The 26,015-nt window shown below is 37.8% G+C and overlaps 1 protein-coding gene across 1 annotated transcript; it reads right to left on the bottom strand.

Annotated features, from left to right (window-relative positions):
- Positions 1 to 416: 416 nt before the first annotated feature.
- nhlrc2 (NHL repeat containing 2) lies at positions 417 to 26,008 on the bottom strand. Its single transcript, XM_077200636.1, has 11 exons — positions 25,809 to 26,008; positions 25,198 to 25,350; positions 13,959 to 14,414; positions 13,281 to 13,402; positions 13,003 to 13,132; positions 10,081 to 10,165; positions 9,384 to 9,615; positions 7,465 to 7,587; positions 6,927 to 7,136; positions 6,615 to 6,843; positions 417 to 1,963 (listed from the first exon to the last, which is right to left on the bottom strand). Exons 1-11 carry the CDS (start codon positions 25,969 to 25,971, stop codon positions 1,707 to 1,709), a joined length of 2,160 nt encoding a protein of 719 aa, XP_077056751.1. The 5' UTR covers positions 25,972 to 26,008; the 3' UTR covers positions 417 to 1,706.
- Between the last annotated feature and the right edge of the window lie 7 nt (positions 26,009 to 26,015).

The raw sequence follows: 26,015 nt of genomic DNA, 5'->3' as shown, positions 1-26,015 counted from the left end.
ACCCAACCCCAAACTTGTGAACGGCAGTGTATTATGAACCAAACATATAGTTTTATAGCATTTAATAATTATTTCGTTACTTTTACATTTTCAAAATTTTGAGATTAATTAATTTTCTATTAATTGTTAATTTAATATATACTGAACAAATTAATTAATGATGAACAGTAGCATATTTTTTAATTATTAATAAATTATTGTTCATAGTAAAAAAAAAATGTATTGTGTTCATTGTTAGTTTATGACTCCTAATGCTTTTACGTTAATAAAGCAAACCTTATTCGAAAGTTTCACTGAAATATGTGTAACATGTACCATGGAACATCTCTGCTGGAACAGATTATCTGTTGTCATTCACAACGAATGCATTGGTCCTTGCGTGTAGTGTAGAGGATATGAAAAAGCTGAACACAAAATGCTGGGAAAATAAACTTTATTAGACCACAGCATCCAATTAATCCATTAAAGTGCAGAATTTGGAGGTTGTATAAAAGAGCTGCCCTCAGAAAGGAGAAAGATGCATTTTGTTTATATTAAATAATTTATGGGCAGGAACTGCCACAGGAAAAGCAAGCAAAAACAGAAACAGAACAATTATAGTGGCCATTTCTGAACAGAGTCTAGAAGAATCACCTGGTCTGATTCACGCTCACTCTCCAAATGCGTGATCTGCAAGCGCACGATCTATGATGTATCAGCCAGCTTTATGAATACATTGCAGTTCCATTGTTAATGCTTAACAGCACCGAGAGGCTGTAATTTCAGAAAACATTAATATGTAGATGTAAATGGCTCATGATTCCATTTTTGCAAAAGACTGAACACTGAAATTAATGTCACCGCACATAATTCATTCATATAAAGTGTATTGCTCATCGTGAAGGCACTTGAGCCTGGTAAACCATGATAAATAATGCCAATAAAAATAGCATTAAGTCTGACTGCTCATTTACAAGACTTCCTTACAGTATCATATGGCTAAGAAAAAGGGAAAAAAACAGTGTGGGAAAAAAGGTAGTAATAATAATAATATCAGCCAAACCAACCGTGAAGGGCTGTTGGAGCAGCTGACAGGCTACATTTTTACACTACACTGCATAATTTCGAATATTATTGTGTGAGAGCATGTGACTGAGTGAATGAAGATGGCTGATAATGGTATCAGGCTATTAAACAAAGGCATTACACAAGCTCAATCATGTGAAACACCCCTAGCAGAACCACAAAATATATTGCTGATGAGAGCGAGGCATTTTGTATAATATTTGTCAAGATTTAACAGTCAGATCCAGACTCTGCAATTAGCACTTGCGATCCATCATTAGCGTGATGACAAGCCTGTGTGAGGTCTGATTACTACAGTATGTGTTAGCCACAGGAAGTGATTAGAATGTTAATGGGATATTCACCTAAAAATCATTCACTCACTCTCATGTCGTTCTGTCTTTCTTTTGCGGAACACCAAAGAAGAACAGAAAGTGGAAAAACAGTTTAAGTCCATAATATGAATGTCAAAGGGGTCCAAAACAACCCCCTTGGACCCCATTGACTTTAAAAAAACTAAAACTAAAAAATATTGTTCCACAGAAGGAGGAAATGAAGTCATGCAGGTTTGGAATGGCATGAGGGTGAGTAAATGACAAGATTTTCATTTTTGGTTGAATTATCCCTTTAAATATGCCCAAAGAACCGTGTACACGCCTGTTTTAAAAGGCATGCTTAAGCGTCACAGCAACAGAACCTTCCTGGGATGTGGAACCAATCAGAAGAGGTTGTCTAAAGGACAATGCCTTCATCATACAAGCCCCGCCCTTAGAAAGGCAGCAGTAGACCCAGGCGTCGAGTCTCAGCGTTGGGTCTGGGGATGCGGGGGTCGCCGGGATGGTTGAGATGATCGAGATGGGTTCAGAGAGATCACCGATGCTCCCCGTCACAGCTCGCCCTTCCAGTAACCACTCATTACCTGCCGAGGAAAACAACATTTAACGTTTGACATTTCTGGCTAATGTTTGTTTGAAAGGCATTGGCTACTGAAGTACCATGTGTTTGGGTGTCAAATAACACATATACACCTGCCAAGGCAATGGAATATTTCTCAGGCAATTGATAGGGACTTTCAGAGGGCATACAAACTCATATATGTGGTCAAAGGAAATGCCTTTAGTTAACGGTTCTGCACTGCAGTGTGTACCAGGTGTGTGTCACTGGCCTTGAATAAAGGGCAGGCTACCAAGACAAGTGCCAGATAGAATTAGGACAGTGTCCAATCAAATGATCCCCAGTGAGAGCTAAAACAGGAGAGGACGTGAGCAAAGATTCACAGAACTGAGTTTATGCAATATCGGCCACCTGGAGGAGCAGATAAGTATCACATACATTGTATAGTGTATGTTCAGTATTAGTTTTAAAATGTTCTCTTCGGCTAACCAAGGCTGCATTTATTTGATCACAAATTCAGTAAAAACAGTAATATTGTGAATTATTACCATTTTAATATAATTGTAAAATGTATTTTATTACTGTGATGGGAAAGCTGAATTTTCAGCATCATTACTCCAGTCTTCAGTGTCACATGATCCTTCAGAAATCAGTCTAATATTTTGATTTGGTGGTCAAGAAACATTTCTCATTATTATCAATGTTGCTTACTATTTTTGTGGAAACAGTGATACATTATTTTCAGGATTCTTTATTCAAAAAGACAGCAAATATTTGAAATAGAAATTGTTTGTATCGTTATAAATGTCTGTTTCTTTTAATCAATTTAATCAGTCATTCTTTGTCACCCTTGATGGCACTTTCCCCAGTTTCCATTAATTTCTGACCCTGCTGATATAACTATTTACATAATGATAATATTTTTCCTAGAAAACTAGAATTCAATTCACACTTGTATTTACATATAACACACAAAACAATTAACACTGCTAACTAATACACACGCAAAGCCACCCACAAACAAGCACTCACGATAATGTGGTGCATAATTACAGTCAATCAATCAAAGTCAGACAGAACTATTAGTTCCCGTTTCTGAGAATTTTACGCCCACAGACAGTCAGGTTTTTTTTTTGGGTCCTAATGGGTATCTTTGTTCTAATTATGCGGGCGTAGCCCCCCAGGACTTTTTGTCACTTCAACTACGACCACTTTCGTAAACTAATTAGGTGCTTGTTTATTGGATGGTAAAACGTTCTGGTGCAGAGCGGAGACAAACAACCAAAGTGATGAGCAGAAGTCGTCTCTGGTGACTGAGCTGATTATCAATTGTAGAAGATGTGCGGTCGGAAGGGATTGATGTTTTTGTGAAGAAGAACTGAGAGAAAAGACAACAGGAAAGACAAATGTTGCAGCAGACGGACTGAGAGTGAGGCAGAAATGATGATGCTAAAAAAAGAGAAAGAGAGAGATAGGAAGGGTAAGATAGAATGAAGGGTTGACCGTGGGTTGGGATGCGTAGAGGAATTGTTTATTTATCCTTGGATCGTCTCCCAGTACGGCCAGCTGGTCCCTGAAGCCTGCTGAAAATGTGTGAACACAGCAATCCAGCAAACAAAACACTACAGTTCACCCCACGGAGATGCCCCAGAGGAATAATATACGAGGTGCGAAAACCGCATGTAAATAAATGCATTTTACATAATATCCATGGCTAGGGATTGGAATTGATAGCCATTAAAGATGCTCTTTCCATAAATTTGATTTTGTACTAGAGCTACACAATGTACCGAAAAAATCTATATTGTGATGTGGGCTGCGATTTTATTAAGTAAATAGCCTACATGTGCTACCGGATTCTTATTTAGACACGTGTAGTTAATGATAAAGTCTCAGTTTCAGAATGGCTTGGTTCATTTACTGTGAATCAAGTTGTTCTGAGATGCTGTGAGCTACACGCATGCAAATAAACATTCAGTGCTTTTACTCTGAGGGTACGTTTACATGTCAGCGATGTACTAAAAACGGCAGTCTTTAAAGTTTTTCCTTTGTACAGACGACAACACTGTCAAAATGATCCCCATTCACATGGATCTGCAAAATGGTTGAAAACTCTGCTGTATTATGCTGTCAGACTAGCAGTTGGCAATGTCACTTTGTAAAGAAACAATATGCAGCTATAGACTAAACACAATATGCATGCGCATGACGTTATCGTTTTGAAAAACGTACACTTTTAAACCTGTTTTCAATAGTTTGTCTTTGTAGGCCCCCAAAACTCCATTGTCGTGTAAATGAACGGCCAAAAACACATAATTTTTAAAATAATTTTTAGTTAAAGATGGGAGATGGTCCTCACTGCAGAACATGAAATCCAAAGGGAGGAGTCGGATCCAGATCCAACTCCTCCCTCCTTACATATACCTAAACCTACCCATCTCTGCCCCCTGATCCCTAAACCCACCCCTAATCCTACCCATCTCCACCCTTTGGATCTTGATCCGACTCCTCCCTGTGGATCTCATGTACTGCATTGAGGTGCTACTGAAAAATGGGGTCATGTAAGGTACATGTTTATTTGCAGGCAACCTGTCAAAATAAAAGCTTAAAGGGTTAGTTCACCCAAAAATGAAAATGATGTCATTAATGACTCACCCTCATGTCGCTCCAAGCCCGTAAGACCTCCGTTCATCTTCAGAACACAGTTTAAGATATTTTAGATTTAGTCCGAGAGCTTTCTGTCCCTCCATTGAAAATGTATGGACGGTATACTGTCCTTGTCCAGAAAGGAAATAAAGACATCATCAAAGTAGTCCATGTGACATCAGTGGGTTAGTTAGAATGTTTTGAAGCATCGGAAATACATTTTGGTCCAAAAATAACAAAAACTACGACTTTATTCAGCATTGTATTGTCTTCCGGTTCTGTTGGGGATCCGCGTTCACGAGTCCGCAGTGACGCTGATGACGTAAGACGCTGCTGACGTGTATCTGGTGCGTCCGTGTATTCGGGTTCAAATAAATATGGCTGGGCAAAAAAATGCAAGTCTTCCTCTGTGTGGAAATCCTTAGACATGTTTGTGAAGATTGTTTTGTTTCCAGGGTGCGTCTCCCTCAGACTGTATACGAAGCTCGGGCGCACCAGACACACGTCAGCAGCGTCACTGAACGCGGATCCCCAACAGAACCGGAAGACAATACAATGCTGAATAAAGTCGTAGTTTTTGTTATTTTTGGAACAAAATGTATTTCCGATGCTTCAAAACATTCTAACTAACCCTCTGATGTCACATGGACTACTTTGATGATGTCTTTATTTCCTTTCTGGACAAGGACAGTATACCGTTCATACATTTTCAATGGAGGGACAGAAAGCTCTCGGACTAAATCTAAAATATCTTAAACTGTGTTCTGAAGATGAACGGAGGTCTTACGGGCTTGGAGCGACATGAGGGTGAGTCATTAATGACATCATTTTCATTTTTAGGTGAACTAACCCTTTAATGGTAAACTATTTGAAAATGAAGATGTAAATATAATTATTGTAATTTTACAGTAAAAATTTTATAAATTGTATTACTCACTTATTTTTTTACAGTACAATATTATTATTTATTTCTTATTTAAATATATTTAATAATAATCACAATAAAATCATAATAATAAATACAATTGGCCTATGACATTTTTAAATTATTTTTTTATTATGATTTCCCTTTTCTAATTTTACTTTGTGTGTAATGCTCCTGTTTGAGCATAAACAGCATCTGCAAAGTTACGACGCTCAAAGTTCAATGCAAAGGGAGATATTTTCTTTTAAAGAAATTTCTTTTTAAAGGACTACAACAAAGTCCTGGTAGGGACTACATGAGATTCCTCCCAGGTTAGTGACATCACAAACCCTAAAATTTACATAAACCCAACCCCCGGGATTCGGGAACACGATTTATAGATTATCAAGACAGAATATGCTAATCAATGACTAGAAGATAAATACACATAAGCTACATAAATTCATCAACTAACCATTCAGAAATGTTGTCTACATGTTGTCCCTTCTTCTCGAGTCTCTCCATCTTTGATTGAATCCGGTTTGAACATAAAAGGCTAAAGGTTTTTGAAATTTTCAATGCGTGTCTGTGTGAGGTAATCGGAGTTGCTAACACACAAGCTCTTGAAGCTCCGCCCTCTGTGCCGGGAGCAGCAGCTCATTTGCATTTAAAGGGACGGACACAAAAAAGGTGCGTTTTTGCTCACCCTCAAAAAGTGACAATTTTAATATACTATATAAACAAATCTATGGGGTATTTTGAGATAAAACTTCACATACACACTCTAGGGACATCAGAGATTTATTTTACATCTTGTGAAAAGGGCATTATACCACCCCTTTAACTCTATGGTTTGAGTTGATTCTTGTAAATAGTAAACCCAAGTATGAATGAACACACCATTTTTACAAGTTGTTCCAAAATTGTTCAGCCCTAAAAGGTTATTTCACTTTAAAAAAATCCTCTGCTTTTTGGGGGTCAAATTTGGTCACCTCAAACATTCAAGAATGATTCATTCTTTCCAAACAGAACTATTTAAGTCACCTGGTGAAACTTCCTGTATTTTTTCATATTGCAGAAAAACGAAATATAATTTTTTACAATATCATGCAGCCCTATTTTGTACCTTCTGCAGAAAGGCTCCAGAAACTAGGGGCTTCTTCGGTCAGCTTAGTCCCAGTCGGTAGCGCCAATTTCAGCAAAAGAGTGACTGACTGCCCTGCAGAAACTGTGATTGATGGCATGGTAAAAACTGGGGCTGATTTGGGAAGCTTGGGAAGCTTTTTGACAGCAGGCGTGTTGCTGGTAGCAGTTGTGAGGATAGCATCAACCTCTGGTTTCCCTACGATGGGAAACTGGTGCAAAAAGTTAGAGAAAACAATGAGACAATTATTAAGAAGGACAACTGTCAAATGACAATCCACATATGGTAACTCACCAAAGAGACCGTTTTGGTCTCCAGGTCAAGGACTTTGATGTGATGGTTGTTGGTGTCTGCCACATACAGCAGCTTTCCTCCCTCACCCACACATAGGCCTCCGGGTTCGTTGAAGCTGGACTCCAGAAAGCCTGGGCCAATCCGGTTCCCAGCGTCCCCTGTGCCTGCCAGCAATCTGCACTGCTTAGTCTTCGGATCCACTACTTTGATCTGCAACAGAGCAGCTCTTTGACCATTGGTAGACCATTGGTAGACCATTGGTTAACTAGGTGTTTGCCCATTTAAAAACTTGCAACATTTTATGACAATATGTATTGTACAACATGTTCTGCAAGTTGCTTAACTAACTGTTTTTTAAAGAGTGGCGTGATTCCCAAATAAATAAAGTTGAAGCTATCTTTCATTAAAACCAATGACACTCAGTTTTATATTTGATTTAATCCAATAACATTCATTTTTAAAAAGCTACTTAAGTGCTGCTTAAACATATTGGGGCCACTGCACTACAGTTTGTGTGTTCCGGTGCAGAAAGACTGACCTTGTGATTGTAAGAATCTGCGACATAGAGGAGGCTGCTGTCCTCATTCCAGGACACTCCTAATGGATGTTGCAGTTTTGCATCTATGCCCTTCCCATCAACGTCCCCAAATGCAAACAAGTTCTGCTCAACAAAGAAAACACGATCTTAAAAGGGCCATGCGTGATTTCTGGACTGCTTACCCATGAGAACAACGTTACGCTTTGGTGCAAAGTTGTGAGAACGTATAAATGATTATTTTCTGTATATTTACTCAATCGTACAAAATAAGTCACTGAACATCACAAGGGGGAAAAAAAGCTCATTAAGCCAGTGACCAAATATGGCGAAACCCAATTTGTTCTCATTCTCTGACAGACTCAAAGGAAATCTAACAGATCTGAAAAATGTCTTGACTATTCCAAGAAATGGAGAAAAATAGTTTCTCATTCAAATCGTTTAGGTTTATTAAGTGATAAAAATTGCTCCACGACTTTATTTATGAAACGTCTCCCTGCATTACAGCAAGTGTTGGGATCTTGCAGTGGCAAACTAACTGCTTTATGTATGCAAATGTGACTTGCAATCAACTGTGATAATTATGACCCCATAACAATTTAACTCTCGCCATGTGGTGTGATTTTCCTTAAGTGAACTGGATAAAAACACCCTCCTTCCCTGATAAAGCATGTGCAGGGAAGACAAATTGCTCAGAAGGGTTGAGAAATAATCTGATACCGATCAGAAGAAATAAAGGTCTGCTTGACCCAAGAGCAGTGTCCTCCCAAAAAACAGAAGTGCAACACCTTTAAACTTCTTTCTTTGTATATGATTTTTTTAGAAGTCATTGCATTAACCCGGCAGCTTTTGCATTGTTCCGCAAAACAAAATAATGTATGAAGAAGTTCTAACTTGTAAATAGATGAGATTTAAAACTTTATAAAAAAAAGGTTTAGAAGCTTAAATCTGCAAGTAAACAACCTGTTAAAAATAACAACCAAAAATGTGTACAGGTTCTACTTGTTCTATATATGAGCTTTTTTTTTAACCCATAGTATTGATGTTTTTGGTTTAAATGTGACTATAAAGATTAATGAAAATGATAAATGGTAGATATATCTATCTTAAACTAAAATGATTAAAAATAGTTGTTGTTAATTGAAATAAACCTGAAATAATATGTAAATATTAGATGAAAAACTTTACTAAACTAAAAGTTAAAGTACTAAAGTTAAAACTAAAATATACAACAAATTACAGAGAAACTAATAAAATTGACAAAAGTATATAACAAAATTATTGAAACTTACACTAAAATGAAAAACAAAAAACAAAAATATAAAAAATAAAAGTTAATTTAAATGATTAATTAACACTATAATACTTTATAAACAATACTACAATAACATTGATATCTATTATACTAGATGTCATTTAGCATTAATAATATTATTAAAATCACTTGAATATATGAAAGTCCCCCTGTGGTGAAAATCAAGTTTTTAATGTTGTTTATATGTCTATGTGGTGCTTTTAATATGCTTTAAGACAAACCATGTGCAAATTCATAAGTCAACGCCATTTCTGAGTATTTTCTCTTTAAAGCTGCAGTGAACCAAAGACAGCATCAAAAAAGCAGTTTAAAATCGCTTGTGTTTGTGACATCACAAACTACCTTGTAACCAATCACGTGTGATCGCCAACGATAGGATCTCTGAGCTGGTGTAAGTGGGTGGATGCAGGGCTAATTTGCATATTCATAGAACCGTGTATACTAACTGAGGCAAGAGTGTAGTTACATTCAAGCTATTTTAAGGCATGAATACGTTTTTTTTCCGAGGAAAATTTCAAACTTAAATTTGGTGCATAAAACACAAAGGGATGAGAAACACTTTAACATGTTAGAGAGTCTACCTGGAAACATGGCAGTTAGGGCTTACCATAGGGTCTCTCTCTCCCCCCACCACATGTTTGACTGCTCCGTCCTTCAGGGAAAGGCTACGAATGGTGCTGCTCTCACTGTCTGCGATGAAGAGACACTCCCAGGGCTCAGTTGGGGCAAGGGCCAGGCCTGAAGGCTGGGCCAGTCCCGCTTTATGAGGGTATGAGTTATTTCTGTTCTCCTCATTACCACTGCCCGCAAAGCACACACATGTTCCTTTTTTGCTGTCACTGGAAAAGGCATTGGATAAAGATGGATAAGTCTGATTAGACTGATTATATGTAACAGTTACTTAGCTGGTAATTTGGCGGACTCTAAAAGAAAAGCTGGAATTGTGATAAAATGGACAAAATATCCACAATTAGGAGTTAATAGCATGCAAGTCTTGAACAAAATCATTATATTTAATAAAGTAGTTTCCTCACACACATGTTCTTTATCTGAGATATTAAAGCTGTTATCAGTTCTCACAACGACTCTTAAAAACATCAAGAGAAATGTTACACTAGCGAAAAGCACACAAAGTTAAGGGTTCACTTTGTATCAGGACGATCAGAACGATTTCCGCCAACAGTGAACTTGAGTGTGGCTGCCCAGAAAATGACATCACTTGGGCTGTCCCGTGGCCTCTTTACATGAATGTTGCCTTGTCTGTACAGAACTGACATGAGGAGCACACAGGGAGAAGAGCTCACCTCCCTTTGGGAAGCTTCCCATCCTCAAGGAAGAGAGCCCAGATCTGATGCGTTCCTGCCATGGCTATCCACAATATATCACCACCTGCATAAACACAAACACACGGTATCAAAGAGTAAACATCTTACGTTTTCTACAATGTATTGATGTTGATTATCTTGCTAAACAGAACAGAACAAATTCTTAGTCAAGTGTGTATGAAACAAGGGTAAACAAGATCTCAATCTCAAACACGCACAAACTTCGTATTCACATCTGATCCTTTTGGGCTACATGAAGGTCACTTCATTAGATCTTAATAATTAATGTTAATAAAGAAGCCTTAAGTTGATTACAGGACACCAAAATAATTTATTTTTATTTATTTCTTTTTTATTGCAATATTATAAATAATATAGAATAAATATTTGTTGTTTATTTTGGTTAGTTATGTTAAAAGTAAATAAATAAGCTATACAATTACTAATAAAAAATGAATTAATAATTATAAACAAAAAGTAATTATACAAATAAAAATCCATTAGGTGACATTTTGTCTAAAATGTGTGCCTCAATTTACTGACCCTTTGTGGAAAAACAAAAAAAGGTGACCCTATTTTTGTATCTTATTCATGGAAAAAAAAGTGGAAAAAAGACAAAGTACCGAAATGTTTTAGAGCACTGGAAATAGAAAAGCACAGAGTGACCTGTGCCGATAAATTGACATTTGAAATCAGTTTAAGAATTGTGTGGAGGGGCACTAATACTCGAGAGCATTGCAATGCATTTTCTCTTAGAGGAATCAGAAATGAAGGGCTCTGTACTTGTGTCTAACAATAGACCTCTAATGCTACTGCGCCTATCAGGGACAATTTCTTTGCTGGGCTGGAGCCTAACTACACGCATTCATGAAAGAGTGAGACAGAGGGAAAGAAACTGTGAGAGAAAGACAAATTGATTAGGAATGACATGGAGAGGAAGGGACCAGAACTCTCCTCCTCATGCTGGATTTTCAAAAGGGATCAGAGATGGATAGAAAGAGTAAAAACAGAGAATGAGCCAAAGTGGATCAAATCTGATGAATGACAAAGACGTGCTGCAGGATTTCAACATTACAATTAAACTTGCAAATATAAAATATTACAATAGGTATTGATTTGTACTATACGAATAAATGCTATAGATGATCTCATTCTACTTGAGCTTACAATAATTTATTATTCCAATGATTAAATAAATGGATTTATGTATACACGTGTGGGTGTGTGTAGAAATAAATATATTACTTTAAAAATATTATAATGCCCATTATAATGCTAAACAAGGCTACATTCATTTAAGCAAAAATATAGTAAAAACAGTAAAATTGTGAAATATTATTTAAAATAATTGTTATTTTGGCAAAGTAGAATTTACAACAGCCATTAATCCAATCTTCAGTGACATGATACTTTACATTGTGTATGTATATATGTATGTATACTGTATATAAATATAAATAAATATATATAGGGGTTGGGTCAATATCATGTTGTTACTATGATGTTACCCTACTCTTCCACCAAAAGTATTCTGTAAGTATTCGAACACATCTGACCTGAGGGAACATATTGGTTACACATGATGTGGCACTGCAAGGACGACCAGCTGTCCCTCCTGTCTCCCTGTAGCACTGTCTTCGGCACTCTACTTCATGGACTAGTTTTTTTACACTGAGAGTCATGTTATCTTTGTTAATTTTATTCCAAACTGAGAAATATCATCTTCTGGTTTGTTTAGGAAAAATGTTATACATCCTAACCCTTGTCCCTGCCAGTTTCTGACCATAGACATCGCTGATATGTAAATGTAGGCGACGATATATTAATTAGATCAACTTTCTGACGTCAACGATCTGGAACAAGGAGCACTTGCAGGTTAGTTATTAAATGGTCTTTTGGACTAGAGGAAGCTTTTATTCACAAGAGGAAAATTGATTTTATGACCACTTTAAATCAAACATTTAAATTGATTGCTGCATTAAATGACATAAGAAAGAAAGAAAAGGAAAAGTGATAGGCACAGGATACAGCGATATCTTGTTTTTTCAGTAGAAGAACCTGCAAGAAAACAACCGATTGTTCAGGGAACGGACCTAATGCACAGCGGGGACTCAATGAAACTGCTCCAAACACACACTGACTAAATCAGGCACACAACACACAGACCACTTTAAACATCTCTTGCTCAGCTAATGCTAATCACATCCATTTCAGTTTAATGGAACGATATGACTGAATAATGCAGAGTGATTTAATAATGGCTTCAATGTAAAGTTATGTTTTAGAAGCTTGTAAAATTTAATTTTCTAGACCGCGGGGACATCTTGTTCAGGGCTGCTCTGCATACAGATATTACTGCAAAACAAAAAGAGGCAATCTGTGACGAAACAGTTTGTTAGAGGCACCATTTATCGAAACCACAGCCACATGAGTGCTTTCTGATCATATCTTTTTCTTTTTCTTTGGTGTTGTGGGTCTAACTCAGGCAACACCACAACATTCAGCTCTGTGTCTCTGGTTAGCAACTGACAGACCACACAGTTTACTTCAGGGCTGCTGCCAAACAACAAGAGGCCATTTTAGCAGAACAAAGATCTTTTTGCACCCCTCACCGTACACACTTGTGAAAATCAAAGGCGAGTGTGGTATCTACAAAGCAAAGACTTCTGAGAACAACCTAATTAAAGAATCCAAGATGGAACCGACAGATAGAGAGAAGATGTGAAGAATATGTGAGAGGGAGAGAAAGGGATGTATAAAATGCTCCTGGCAGAATAATAAAACGCAGATTCACAAGATATTAAATTTTATGAGCAAGGTAGGAAAAAAAAGAAGACAAAGTGACCATTATTCTAAAGGAAGGAGCAGAGTATATTGGAAGAGGATGACCAGTAAAAGTACCTGTGTTGCCAAGGGTAACATCCCAGGGAGAGCTGATTGGCTGTTGAGGTCCCATTGCTCCGCCTTTTTTATCTGTGCCTTGCACGCCAATGCCGGCTAAGGTTGAGACTTTTCCTTCTGAAAGGTTGATCTGGAGAAAAAAAAAAAAAAAAAAAATCAAATTCTACTGAGAACTGACACAGGCACTATCATGGTGCCTTTTTTTCCAAGCACCAATCAGAGTGAATTTGGGTTAGAGATGCCATCAGAACTAGCTTGACCTGATTTTGCTGATTTACCTTTCTAACAAGGTGGTTCTCAGTGTCAGCCACGTAGACCGTGTCTCCCTTTATGAACACCCCTTGTGGGGAGCTGAACTGTGCCTCAGACAAATTTCCATCTCGTCTCCCACTTGAGGGACCTAAAAAAAGGCAAAGATAAACCAGTCTAAAAGTAGACTAAAATAGCCTCAAAACATTCACCAAGGAGAAAAATAGAAGCCTTTCTATACTTAAAAATAGGGCTGCCATTGCCAACTGGCCCATATATTATGGAATCATCCAATATTTACGGCAATAGAATTGGGTTTCACATTAAAATAATACAGAATGCCATTTGCGTCTTTGCATGGGACTTTGTTTATCAATTAAGAAATAAAATCACGTAAAATTTAACCCCACTAATTACATTACTGCTACTAAATCAAATTACTGTTTTTATTAATCAAAAGACACTATGTATTTATTAATGTATTTAATGTATTCATATACACTTTCATGTTTTTGAAAAGTAATATAATATAAAATGTCATTTATTCCTGTGATGGCAAAGCTGAGTCTTCAGTGTCACATGATCCTTCATAAATCAAATGAATTTGTGCAACAATGTAAAAGTCTTTACAGTCACGTTTTGATCAATTTAATGCATCCTTGCTGAATTTGGCAACTGTACTCATAGTGTGTATTACCCAGTCTTACCCCCTACAGAGTGCAGCACCTGCCCAGTATTGGAGACCACCAAAACCCTGTGGTGTCCCGTGTCGGCAATAGCCAACCGCTTGCTACTGGGGTCCATGGCTATTTTCCCAGGGAAAGAGAGGATGGAGGGAGGTAGGTAGTCTCTATAAAGTCTGATTCCCACACCGTGGTCCTTGAGCAGCCCTTGTTCTCTGTAGTGCTTGAGGGCAGCAGCAGTGAAAAGGAAGAGCCGTTCTCGATGACCCTCACCCACCAGTGAGAAAAGCAGGTTTCCCCTGGGTCCCAGCAGAACCAGTGTAGGCCAGCAGGACACCTCCAGCTCCTGCCATAGACGAGCATCGCTGTCATTCACTACGGGATGGGTGATGTCATATCTCAACACCGCACTGCTTATGTTCTGTAGGATTTTCTCATTGGGGAATTTAGCTGAGTGCACACCTACGACAACCAGACCGTCTGCAGAGATGGAAAAGAAGAGAAATGCAATATACAGCATTAATAGAGGGTTTGATGCTGAATAGCAGCAGCTCACATTTAGAAAATAAAAATCACCATAAAAATTTAAATGGAAAATTCTTATCTTTTTATGGAATATTGTAGTGTTTATTATAAATAACGTATGCGTCCCCTCATATTCTTTAAACAAAATAACTTCCCCTCCCACTTCCAGCAACAGCTCTTCTCTGTGATGATGTGGAACGAGGGCGAGACAACCTGACACACAAAGATCACAGTAATAGCAAACCACAACGAACAAATCAATTCCAAATGGACAAAATCAAGTCCTATCCTAAATATTTTCTTGTTTGAAAAGCAGTTTCACGCGAATATAAGTCACAATAGAGAAGAAAAGACATGTGACGCAAGTGATCCTGACTTTAAAATAATAAAAATATTAAAAACAATACAAATTCAGACTGCTTTATCAGATAGCACTTGATGTTCTCTTTAATGGGGATGAAAAAAGTTTTTTTCCTGCCAAAACCTGCTGGCCTTAAAATACTTTTTAGGTTTCAAAGTTATTCTAAAAGGTCCTTTATAGAGAACGTTTATGAAACAATAAATGTTTAATCTGTTTAATCTATCTGTCTGGCCCTAAATCAAAAGGAAAATGTCTTTATTTAATTATTTAAAATTATTTTTTGCCTAATTGGTTTTTGTGGACACTATTTTTTTGATCATTCAAAGAAAATCTATTCAGGTTACACAAAGCTGTTCATTCTTATCTCATCAAACAATGCGTGGAAGCATGTTGCGTTGGTGTATGCTTCTGACACGTTTTATTCGAGTCCTTGAACACTGAAAATCTCAAAGAACAATCTTTTGTCTGAGTGTCAGCCCTTGAATATTTTCAACAGTACTAAACTTCACTCTTTGTGAGTCACAGTTCCTTCCTTTTAAAAACGTTCAAAAAAAGAACAACAAAAGTCCATCAGGAACCAAATTGTCTGTAAAAGGGACATGGAAACGGGATTTTACTTGATATAAAAGATGTACAAGACATACTGTAACAATCACATTGTAAAACTCCCTCACATCGACTCTGCCAAAGGAAACTAAGCAGAAATAATATCATATAAAAAAACCCACAAAAAAAAAACATAATATTGGCAACATAATTTGGGAGGGCCCTTGTTATGCAAAGTGATATGCTAAGAGGTTAGCCAGCCATAACTTGGGTAAGCCTTGGTGAAGTAGCAAAAACTTGCAGTTCAACCAGAGTTTCCGCTAGAAAAAAATGGTGCCGGTCAAAGTGACCGGCAGAGGTTTCGTTTTACGGACATTTAGATGATATGCCGGTCAAATGTCGCCTCTTAATTAGTCAAGTTGAGGAAAACTGGAGGCAGTCTATGTAACTTAAAAAATGACATAATCAGGCCGTATAGAATGCAACATGTTATTATTAGCTTAACTTTCAAATAGACGAAAAAAAAACATGAACGATTGGCCGCCAATTGTTTTTTACTATCGTTTCACACACATTCACTTTTTGAAACATTGGCACGGATGTACCTAATACAAATAAATAAAACATCTCCAGTTAACTAGCAGATAATTCATTTAGTTTGCTATTAAATAAGAGATCTAGCGATACAATCTGTTGTTTTTGAAATCAAGCAGAGCGCTCGTGTCCGCTGCTATCAGTTGCATTGACGATGCGCTGCGCGAGTTGCGCAATCTTCACTCGGACGCGCGTTTCAATCTATCGCCGTTGCGGTCATGCGGTGACTCCATTCATTCCGGTGAAATCACAGAATAAAATGCACACAAACGTGTCCTTGCTTGATATAGACTGTAACTATGCACTGATGAACATATTCAGTTTTGATGAGAGAGAGAAAAAAACGAGTGCGCGGATTAGAACCACTGATCTATAAGTTAGGCTATAATGAGATGTTCCTGATTCACCATCGTCTGGCCTCTGAAAAAAGATTTTAAGGCTAGTCTGCCTGGGCCTGGCCATATTTGAAACGTCTCACTCAATCGTTCGTTGTTTAGGTCTATAGGCTATTACGGCCGTTTTAGGCGTGCGCTTTATTTGAAATGCAGCATAAGATGTTGTTTCATACCTTTCAAACGGTAGAGCCTGTTCCTTTATATTTAGCCTATAACATAGCCAAATATCGGTGTATTTTTGCTTTATACATTTTAGGCTTATTCTCAGATTCAGATTGTGTTAGGGGGGCGCCGGGGCGGGATTATTAGGCAATTTTAATCTGACAATTTGACCGGACAGATTTAATTTTGTCGGACATTTCATTTTTTTTACCGGCCAATGTCCGGTAATTACCGGACAACGGAAACCCTGAGTTCAACATTGTCCTAATAGACAGAACGGGGTACGTTCCAGCGACAAGTAATTTGTTATAACATACAGTTATGATGAGTGTGTTTTTGGACCAATGGGATTCACAGTGGGTGTGGCTACAGGGCTCAACATTAAAAAAAATCCCCACTGGCCCCCAGGGACAGTAGATCAGAGTTTTACTGGCCCCTTCTATTTTAACTGGCCCTGAAAGAAATAGAAAGAAAAGCACTTTTTTCCATTAAATTGTATTTATTGTATACATTAGGATTAATTTTTCTTGTCCCCTCAAAATGACAGTAAACTAATTATTACATTACATGAGTGATGAGTAATGTTACATAGGCTATATTTTCACTTCAAAATGGCGTATACAAAGTATATTAGTCTGCCTGATTATTTTTGTTATTCGTTTAACATTTATGACCTAAAAAACTGTCAATGAAGAAAAAATGAAGAACGCGCTGAATCTGATTATAACAAGACTGAAGCGAACACGAATTTGTGTAGCTTACACTTAATCACACATTTTTATGGGAACTAGGCAGAAGTTTAGGGGGGAATTTGATTACACTATTTTTAGATAGGCCTTCGGCAAGCCGGTTTTGCATTTTGGTCGGCTTTTGTTGGAAATTTCCGGCAAACGAAACAGTACATGCCCTCATCGCCTTTCTCAGCCAAGGTGTACTGTGTTTTCCATGACACTAGGAATTAGGACTGGGCGAAATGGCCAAAAAATCATATCTCTGTATTTATTGGTTAAATGGCGATATACGATATATATCTCGGTACTTTCTACGTTTTTCTATTTGGATAAAGAAAATCTGTATTTATTTAAAAAAAATGTTATTTCACATCCTGCTCAATGATTTCCAAACAATGTTGATATTGAAGGATATGGAAACAAATATAGGGAATGTAATGTAGGCTATGCAATATATTATGTGCAAAAAGGTGGTTAAAATCACATTACATTCTAACATTGTAACATTACAATCTAAAAACAAAAATAATACTTTTGTTTTTAAAATGACTAAAGGCTAAACTAAAAATGAAAATAAAAACAAAAGCCCAAACTAATTATATTAGCCTGCATTTGATTACCCCATTATAATGCTCACTTTCACAAAAAAACATACCTCTGGGGTTTAAAATTCCACATATGACACATTTATTGTCTCCAAAAACAAATATTTTAGTAATATGTATCCACCTGTTTCCGGGGGGCGCTACTGTAAAAAATAAAGTGGGTGCAACTTCCGGTCAGGCGCTGGAAGTAGCATACCAATGGTATTTTGTGTGCTATTTAGCGAAGAGGCTAGGTCTTTTCTTTTTATTCGGATTTTTTTTACTATTTAAACTAGGTCACAAACCTTTATGAGAGATGTTGTTACGGAGCTCATGGACAAAATATGCTAATTCAGTGGCCAATTTTATTATAGCCTACAATTATCCCATTGTTTAAACATCTCCATGTTTTCGGTGCTGATGCAGACGTGTTCATGTAACATGTAAGGGTGGCGCTGCCAATAAAACACATAAAAGCTGTCACAAAGAACCGACAAAAGTAATGATTATGAATATGTAAAATATAGCAATGATACATTTTAATTAGGCTATTTATTAATAAACAAGTGTTTTCTGTGTCGATGCTGACTCGCGATCTTCACAGTAGTGAACGTGCCGGAGAAAAATGCACATTTCATACGGATTACATAGTTTTCTTTCGTTTTGAATTGTTCCGTTTAAGAGATTTCAAGCGTTCTGTAGATAATATACATATATATTTCTCAGGTCTGTAAGGCAAGTAGACTATGCTGAGTCTCGGTTCATTTATGAGACGAGCTGCAGTTCGGGCGCCGGCGCCTCCGTGTGGTGATATTATTGTCTGCTATATTTACTTATTATTTATTAAATCCAGGTAATTTGTGGATGAAACATTGATTAAAATGAAGATACAATTAATACAAAACAAAATTAACTTTAAAGAAAGTACTTTCTGTTTGAGGTCTGTAAAAGTTTTAAAGCAGTCTTTTAGTAGGCTAACGCTTTCAGGGAACTCTCACGTCCGTAACATTGTTTTTTCCTCATAAATGCAAACACGAAAAATAAAATAAAATTAATATTTTATTTTCTGTGGAGGGCCAACCCTTCTTCATCCAGTGAGTAGTATTACATTAGGTTGCGCAGTGTAATTCACACATTTCACAGAATTACAAAAAAAAAAAATAATTGCCACCTAAAACTTTAAGGTTTTTTTGTGTCACGTCCGTAACGCATGTGTATTTCCCTCATATTTAATATAGAATGCATGTGTTATATTTTTCTAATGTCTGGACTCCTTTATTAATGGAGTATGATATATAAACAGAAGTTTTAATATATTAAATGCATTTTTGTGGCATTGTATTGTATAATGTTAACTTCAAATAATAGGCTACTAATAGTAATTTAAAGATATGCTATAGCCTATTGGATCTGGACGGAAGGATAACTCTGGGAGTTGTTGCTTGGGCACTTTCCCATTGAAAATGGGCCATATATTTCTATCTGGATAATTTACTGCTATTTCACCCTTTTTAATTTCGTTGAGGTTATGTTCCCAGATCGTTAGCAAGTTTATCGCTAACGTTACATCTTGAATGACTGTCAACTGTTGAATGAATGAACGAGTCTCCCGTCAGGTCTCGCTTGTTTACTTCGAACCGGAAGACGCGCCCACTTTTGTAGCAAGGCCTCATGGGACGTAGGAAACTGGTGGATATTTTTAGTCAGAAATATTGCGCTACTATTCTATTGTTCTCGTCTGTTTGGCGTGCTCATTAACGGAAGCTTGAATATTAGCGGAGATTCATTTGCAGAGGGCTCGTCCTCTCCTGACAGTGAAATGGACATATTTGTTTGACTTTCTAAAATTTACAGATGGAGAATATACCTGTGAAATGTAAGTTAAGCACTGAGGAAAGCACCACGTCTCAAACGCATTAAACAGCGCAGCCGTCAGTCAGCAACAGATCTGACAGGGCACTCTGCTTTAAACTTGTTAACTATATCTTACCAGTTATTTTGAAGCGCTTAATATTAATATTAGCTTGTGTCATGTTTAGGACAAATTCTACTATGTTCTTTCACTGCAGGAGCTCAAACTGCGGTACTCCGCTATTTTTCAGATGTGCTCGTATCAAACTACTGTATCGATATAAACAGTATTGCCTCATTCCATATAGTTTTAAAAAAATCTATATACTGTACAAACTCGATTTACCGCCCAGCCCTAGGCCTACTAGGAAGGTTCTCTTTCTCGTATTAGCCTCGTAGTTCTTTGACATTTTAACACGTTATAAATAACCAGAAGTAACATTGACACTCTTCGCGCCACTGTAAATGACGTTTGCGGTTTGTTTTGCTGATGGCTGACTGGCCAATCAACTAGCCCGACATACTCTTTTTCTGGCCCCGGGCCATCGGGACATAGCTTATGTCGAGCCCTGGGCTACCCAACACAATACTGCAAAAAGAAAAACTAAGCAACTGAAAATGTCATATCACTCATTGCTTATCAAGGTCGCATGATAAATGACAAAATGGAAAAGCTTTGATTGCTTGACGCTTTTTTGCAGTGTCTGGTTAGGACACTAAAGGCCCATTCACACAAAGGACAGTAACTAACAATAACTATAAAGTTTAAGTAATCATTCTAATTCAACGAGAATATGGAAGTCCACCCAACAGCTATAACGATAACGATATTTGCAATCACTTTCAGATTTGACAGCCAATCAGAATCCACCTGACATTAAAGGGTTAGTTCACCCAAAAATGAAAATTATGTCATTAATGACTCACCCTCATGTCGTTCTAAGCCCGTAAGACCTCCGTTCATCTTCGGAAATCAGTTTAAGATATTTTAGATTTAGTCCGAGAGTTTTCTGTCCCTCCATTGAAAATCTATGTACGGTATACTGTCCTTGTTCTGAAAGGCAATAAAGACATCATCAAAGTAGTCCACGTGACCGCAGGGGGTTAGTTAGAATTTTTTGAAGCATCGAAAATAAATTTTGTTCCAAAAATAACAAAAACGACGGATTTATTCAGCATTGTATTCTCTTACGGTTCTGTTGTCAATCAGCGTTCACGAGGCCAGTGACCCTGCTGACGTAAGACGCTGCTGACGTGTTATCTGGTGCGTCCGTGTATTCGGGTTCAAATAAAGGTCTGGTTAAAAAAAAATGCAAGTCTTCCCCTGTGTCGAAATCCTTAGACATGTTTGCAAAGATTGTTTTGTTTACAGTGTGCGTCTCCCTCAGACTGTAAACGAAGCTCGGGCGCACCAGATAACACGTCAGCTCGTCTTACGTCAGCGGACTCATGAACGCGGATTGACAACAGAACCGGAAGAGAATACAATGCTGAATAAAGTCGTCGTTTTTGTTATTTTTTGAACAAAATGTATTTTCGATGCTTCAAAAAATTCTAACTAACCCACTGAGGTCACATGGACTACTTTGATGATGTCTTTATTGCCTTTCTGGACAAGGACAGTATACGGTACATAGATTTTCAATGGAGGGACAAAAAGCTTTATTAGTACTGTTCATTGATTCGAGTAACTTTTTTGACATTTGTGTATAAAGTGTTTTAATTCTACAATATATGGTGTAAAAGCATCTGAGTGCTGCCCTCTTCAGGTTGAACGGTGGCTACTACAGTTGAATTTTCCTATTGGATGTTTGGGGTGGTTTGTGATGTAAGGGGTGGTTGGTGAGGTAGGCAAGTTCCATCCAGACAGATGCGTCCCAGGTGCACGCCCCCCTCCGCTCTGCCCAGTTTTCCAGCATTTTTCAAATATTGCCAGTGGGTGGAGTAAGGCTCTGACCAGGGGTTTAGTTACCCTTTAAATAGATCATAGCTCCTCACAAGACTTAGATTAAACTGCTTGATTCATATGGAATAATTTCATGATGCCTTTGTAACCTTTTTAGATCTTGTAGAACTTTTAGATACGTTTTGGTTATCTGGACTTTTATAGGAGGGACAGAACCTCTCAGATTTCATTAAAAAAAGACTTATAGGTTTTTGAATAACACGAGGGTGAGTAACTGATGACAATTTTTATTTATGGGTGAGCCAAACCTTTAAAGGTCAAAACCTTTGGTGCAAGAAACCTTGACTAGCTATAAGTGGACTTTAGAAAATCAAATGCTACAAAAAAAGTGAAGAAAATGTAGGCCCCTTTAAAAAATGAGAGTATAAGAATCCCAAAGGCACACATCTTAACATGGGCTACTGCATGCAGAATGTTAAAACCAATCAAGGAAAACATGGGGGTCTTGATTGAGAGCTCATGCAGCCCCCAGGCATCCCATTAAAACCAATGCGTTCCGTTTCTCTGTTTGTTCCAGTCTCCTGCACTGCGCTATAGTCTGCGATCACTCCGTTTGACTTTGTCTAATTTAACAAAAATGTCAGCAGAACTTCTCCGCCTTGTCACTGGAAGTGACATTCCTCCATTTTGTGTCCCTGGGCTATGCAACGCCACTATTTAAGATTGAAGCAGACGGATGGTGGTTTTTAAATTCCGATTTCAGCCGTCCATTAGAGGATTAAAATTCATAGGCTCAGCATCAGAGGCGGGAAGCACACGCACGGGGGACGAGTGTCCCATTTCAGTATGCTTTTAGCCTTCTTCCCCTCTGCCTATAGATGGATTTGTAATATACCAAGCTTATTTAAAATGTGATCAATGTTTTTCTGTAGTTTTCTTCATGTCACCCCAGCTGATGTCCCCTCAGTCTGGTAAATGGCTTGTATAATCAGCACTTCTACTTATGATGATAAGTATGAGAGTGAGATATGAGTGTAAACTATGGAAAATATGCAGGTCTCAACAACAAGAATTGCTCAGTTTCGGTGTGAGTGAGTTCAGTTCCGACTGTTGTCTGCTCCATCAAACCAGTGCTGTGTTGTCATTATGACTTACAATTGTTGATAATGCATGTATTTTTAGGTCTTGAGAACATTAGAAGAATATACATTATGTATACACACACACACATGCTTGAAAGTTTGTGAACCTTTTTGAATTTTCTATATTTCTGCATAAATATGACCACAAAAAAAATCATCAGAAGTCCTAAAAGTAGATAAAGAGAACCCAATCAAACAACTGAAACATAGGGTAATATTATACTTGGTCATTTATTTATTCAGGAAAATTATCCAATATTACATATCTGTGAGTGGCAAAAGTCAATGGAATGATAATCAGGTGTCATTGTGTACCCCGTTTTATTTAAAGAACAGGGATCTATTAAAGACTGGTCTTCACAACACGTGTTTGTGGACGTGTATCATGGCAAAATCATCTCTAAAGAGTTTGGACCTCACAAATCCAGTCAGACAGATTGTGTACAAATAAAGGAAATACAAGACAATTGCTACCCTCCCCAGGAGGGGTCAACCAACAAAGATCACTCCAAAAGAAAGATGTGTAATAGTCTGAGAGGTCACAAAGGATCCTGGGTAACTTCTAAGCGACAAAAGGCCTCTCTCACGTTGGCCGATGTTAATGTTCATGAGTCCATGGCAGGGTTGCAAGGAGAAAGCCACTGCTCTCCAAACAACTCTGAACATTGCTGCCCGTCTGCAGTTTGCTCAAGATCATGTGGACAAGCCAGAGGGCTATTGGAAAAAAGTTTTGCGGACAGATATAGAACTTACAAAAATAAGTTCTAGAACAGAACAGAATAAGAACAGACAAAAATAGAACTTTTTGGTTTAAATAAGAAGCGTTATGTTTGGAGAAAGAAAAACACTGCATTCCAGTATAATAACCTTATCCCCTCTGTTAAACATGGTGGTGGTAGTAGTATTATGCTTTGGGCCTGTTTTGCTGCAGCTGGGCCAGGACGAATTGCCATCATTGATGAAACAATGAATTCTGAAATATGCCAGCGAATTCTAAAGGAAAGTGTCAGGACATCTGTCAGTGAACAGAAGCTCATTAGAAAGTGGGTCATGCAGCAAGAAAATTACCCCAGCCACACAAGGAATGTGTCAGGAAAGGCTCTACCAAAGAATGGTTAAAGAAGAACCAACTTAATGTTTTCGATTGGCCAAGTCAAAGTCCAGACCTTAATCAAGCTGAAATGTTGAGGAAGGACCTGAAGCAAGCAGTTCATGTGAGGAAACACACCAACATCCCAGAATTTAAGCTGTTCTGTACTGAGGAATAGGCTAAAATTCCTCCAAGTCTGATCAGCAATTACCAGAAACATTTAGTTGTAGTTATTGCTGCACAAGGTGGTCACACCAGATACTGAAAGCAAGAGTTCACATGCTTTTGCCACTGACATATGTAAAACTGGATCCTTTATTTCTCAATAAATAATTGAGTAATAAATATTTTTTTCCCCTAATCTGTTTGATTGGGTTCGCGGTCTACTTTTAAGACTTGTGTGAAATAAAACAATAAATAGTTGTTGTTTTTTTGTAAATGAAATTTTACGTTAAATTAAAAATATAAATATATTCTCCTGGTGCATATAAAATCTGTTGCTGAAAATAAAATGCATTTTTGTGATGGTGCCTTTGAAAATACTGGCAGGGCAAGAACAAATCTGAACTGATTTATTGACAACCTCCCAGAACCAACAGTAGAATATGTGACTTGAATGGCAGGAGTAAAAACAAAGGCTCTGCATAATAATAAAAGGCCACTGCTCTGTGATATAATCAGCGAAAACCCTAATAATTAATGAGACTCTGGGAGGAGGGGTGGGGAGGCATGTTCTGCTTCTGTAACAGAACAGTGGTAACAGAATGTACCAAAATAAGTGCCAAGATGAGGTATGTGTGAGATATGCCAGTGAGTGGGCTGACGGCTGCCTGGTCAGTTGCCCCGGATGATCCCACAGAAGTGGCTACCGATGGGCTACTGACAGCTGGAGCTGATAGCACTGGACGCAGAGCTGCTATAATAAGCCACAGGCCAGTATGATTGTGTATCATGTGAAACTCCCTGCCCTCGACCTGGTCTCTGGATATTTTAAGTCTCATATCCGATACAGTTAAGAGATAATGGGAATGTGTTGCTGGACCAGAAGAAAATAGTTATCAGGCTCAAAAAGCTCTGACTTTTATCCCAGTTAACCCTGGGCACAATCTACTGTGGGATATGTGTAAGGTCCAAAGTAAAACAGGCAAGAAACACTTATCTTGATTGGCTATTGACTGCGGCTTCATATTGTAAGATGCTTTTTGTTTACCTAATGATGTAATATACAGCATAATGACCATTGGAGTCAGGATAGATGTCATATTTAATTTTATGCTCTCTTTGTCTTTCATTGGTCAACAAACAGACTCCATCACAAACATCCTTGTTTACATTCATGCCAGAATTAAGCCCCTATGCCTAACTGCTCTGTGTACCTTCTATGGAGTAACTCTTCTCCAAATGGTGTAGATCAGGAAGTAGGTGCATGCAGTTTATGCAGCAGTAGGTGAAGAAGTCAAGCACCACCACTTTGCCTGACAGTTCCTTCTTGAGTGACAGCGGCCTATCTGTGTTCAACCATTCCAGTCCTGCAGAATAACAATGGAATGGTTAGAGACTTAGAAAAATGTGAGTTTTAGATTCTGTGGTCCTAACTATATCATATATTATATAAACAGAAACTAGGACTGTCAACATAATTATACTGTTAAAAAAATTAAGTCCTCGTAAGACCTCTTTGGAAAATTACTGAGGGTCCTAGTTAGAAACCAATGGATTATCACTAATATACATCTTGGATCTCTACCAGATATGCATTAGCCTAGATCACTTGCAACAGCTTTAGCTCACTGTTGATTCTTACAATAGTACACAGCAGACAACAGCAATTTGTAATTGGCTAACGTTAGCCATGTTCCATGATGCCAGTCATTTATCTAACACCTCAAATCGATATATGACTGGGCTGAAGATAGACACTCCCATAAGATACAAATACCGGTACTGTAAATACACTCATCACCACTGAGTTCATTTACACTCTTACCATCTTCAAAATCCGGTATAATTAAATCTTCCTTCTCGTCTATTTTGTGCAAATACTGATGTACGAGATTTTCCTTCTCTTGTTGAGTTGTCGACTCCTCTAAGGCACAATCTAGCTGGCTCTGAATGGAGAAAATATCTGTCAGTTTACTGTAAGACGCCATAACTCCCGAAACAACAACAACCCAGAGTTTATGCTCGGCACTTT

This window comes from Siphateles boraxobius, unplaced genomic scaffold (assembly GCF_051911475.1).
Source record: "Siphateles boraxobius isolate OS27281-9 unplaced genomic scaffold, OSU_SipBor_1 46, whole genome shotgun sequence".
NCBI classification, from domain to species: Eukaryota; Metazoa; Chordata; class Actinopteri; order Cypriniformes; family Leuciscidae; genus Siphateles; species Siphateles boraxobius.
Note: the sequence above shows the minus strand (reverse complement) of the source record. Positions and strands in the feature narration are given on the sequence as shown.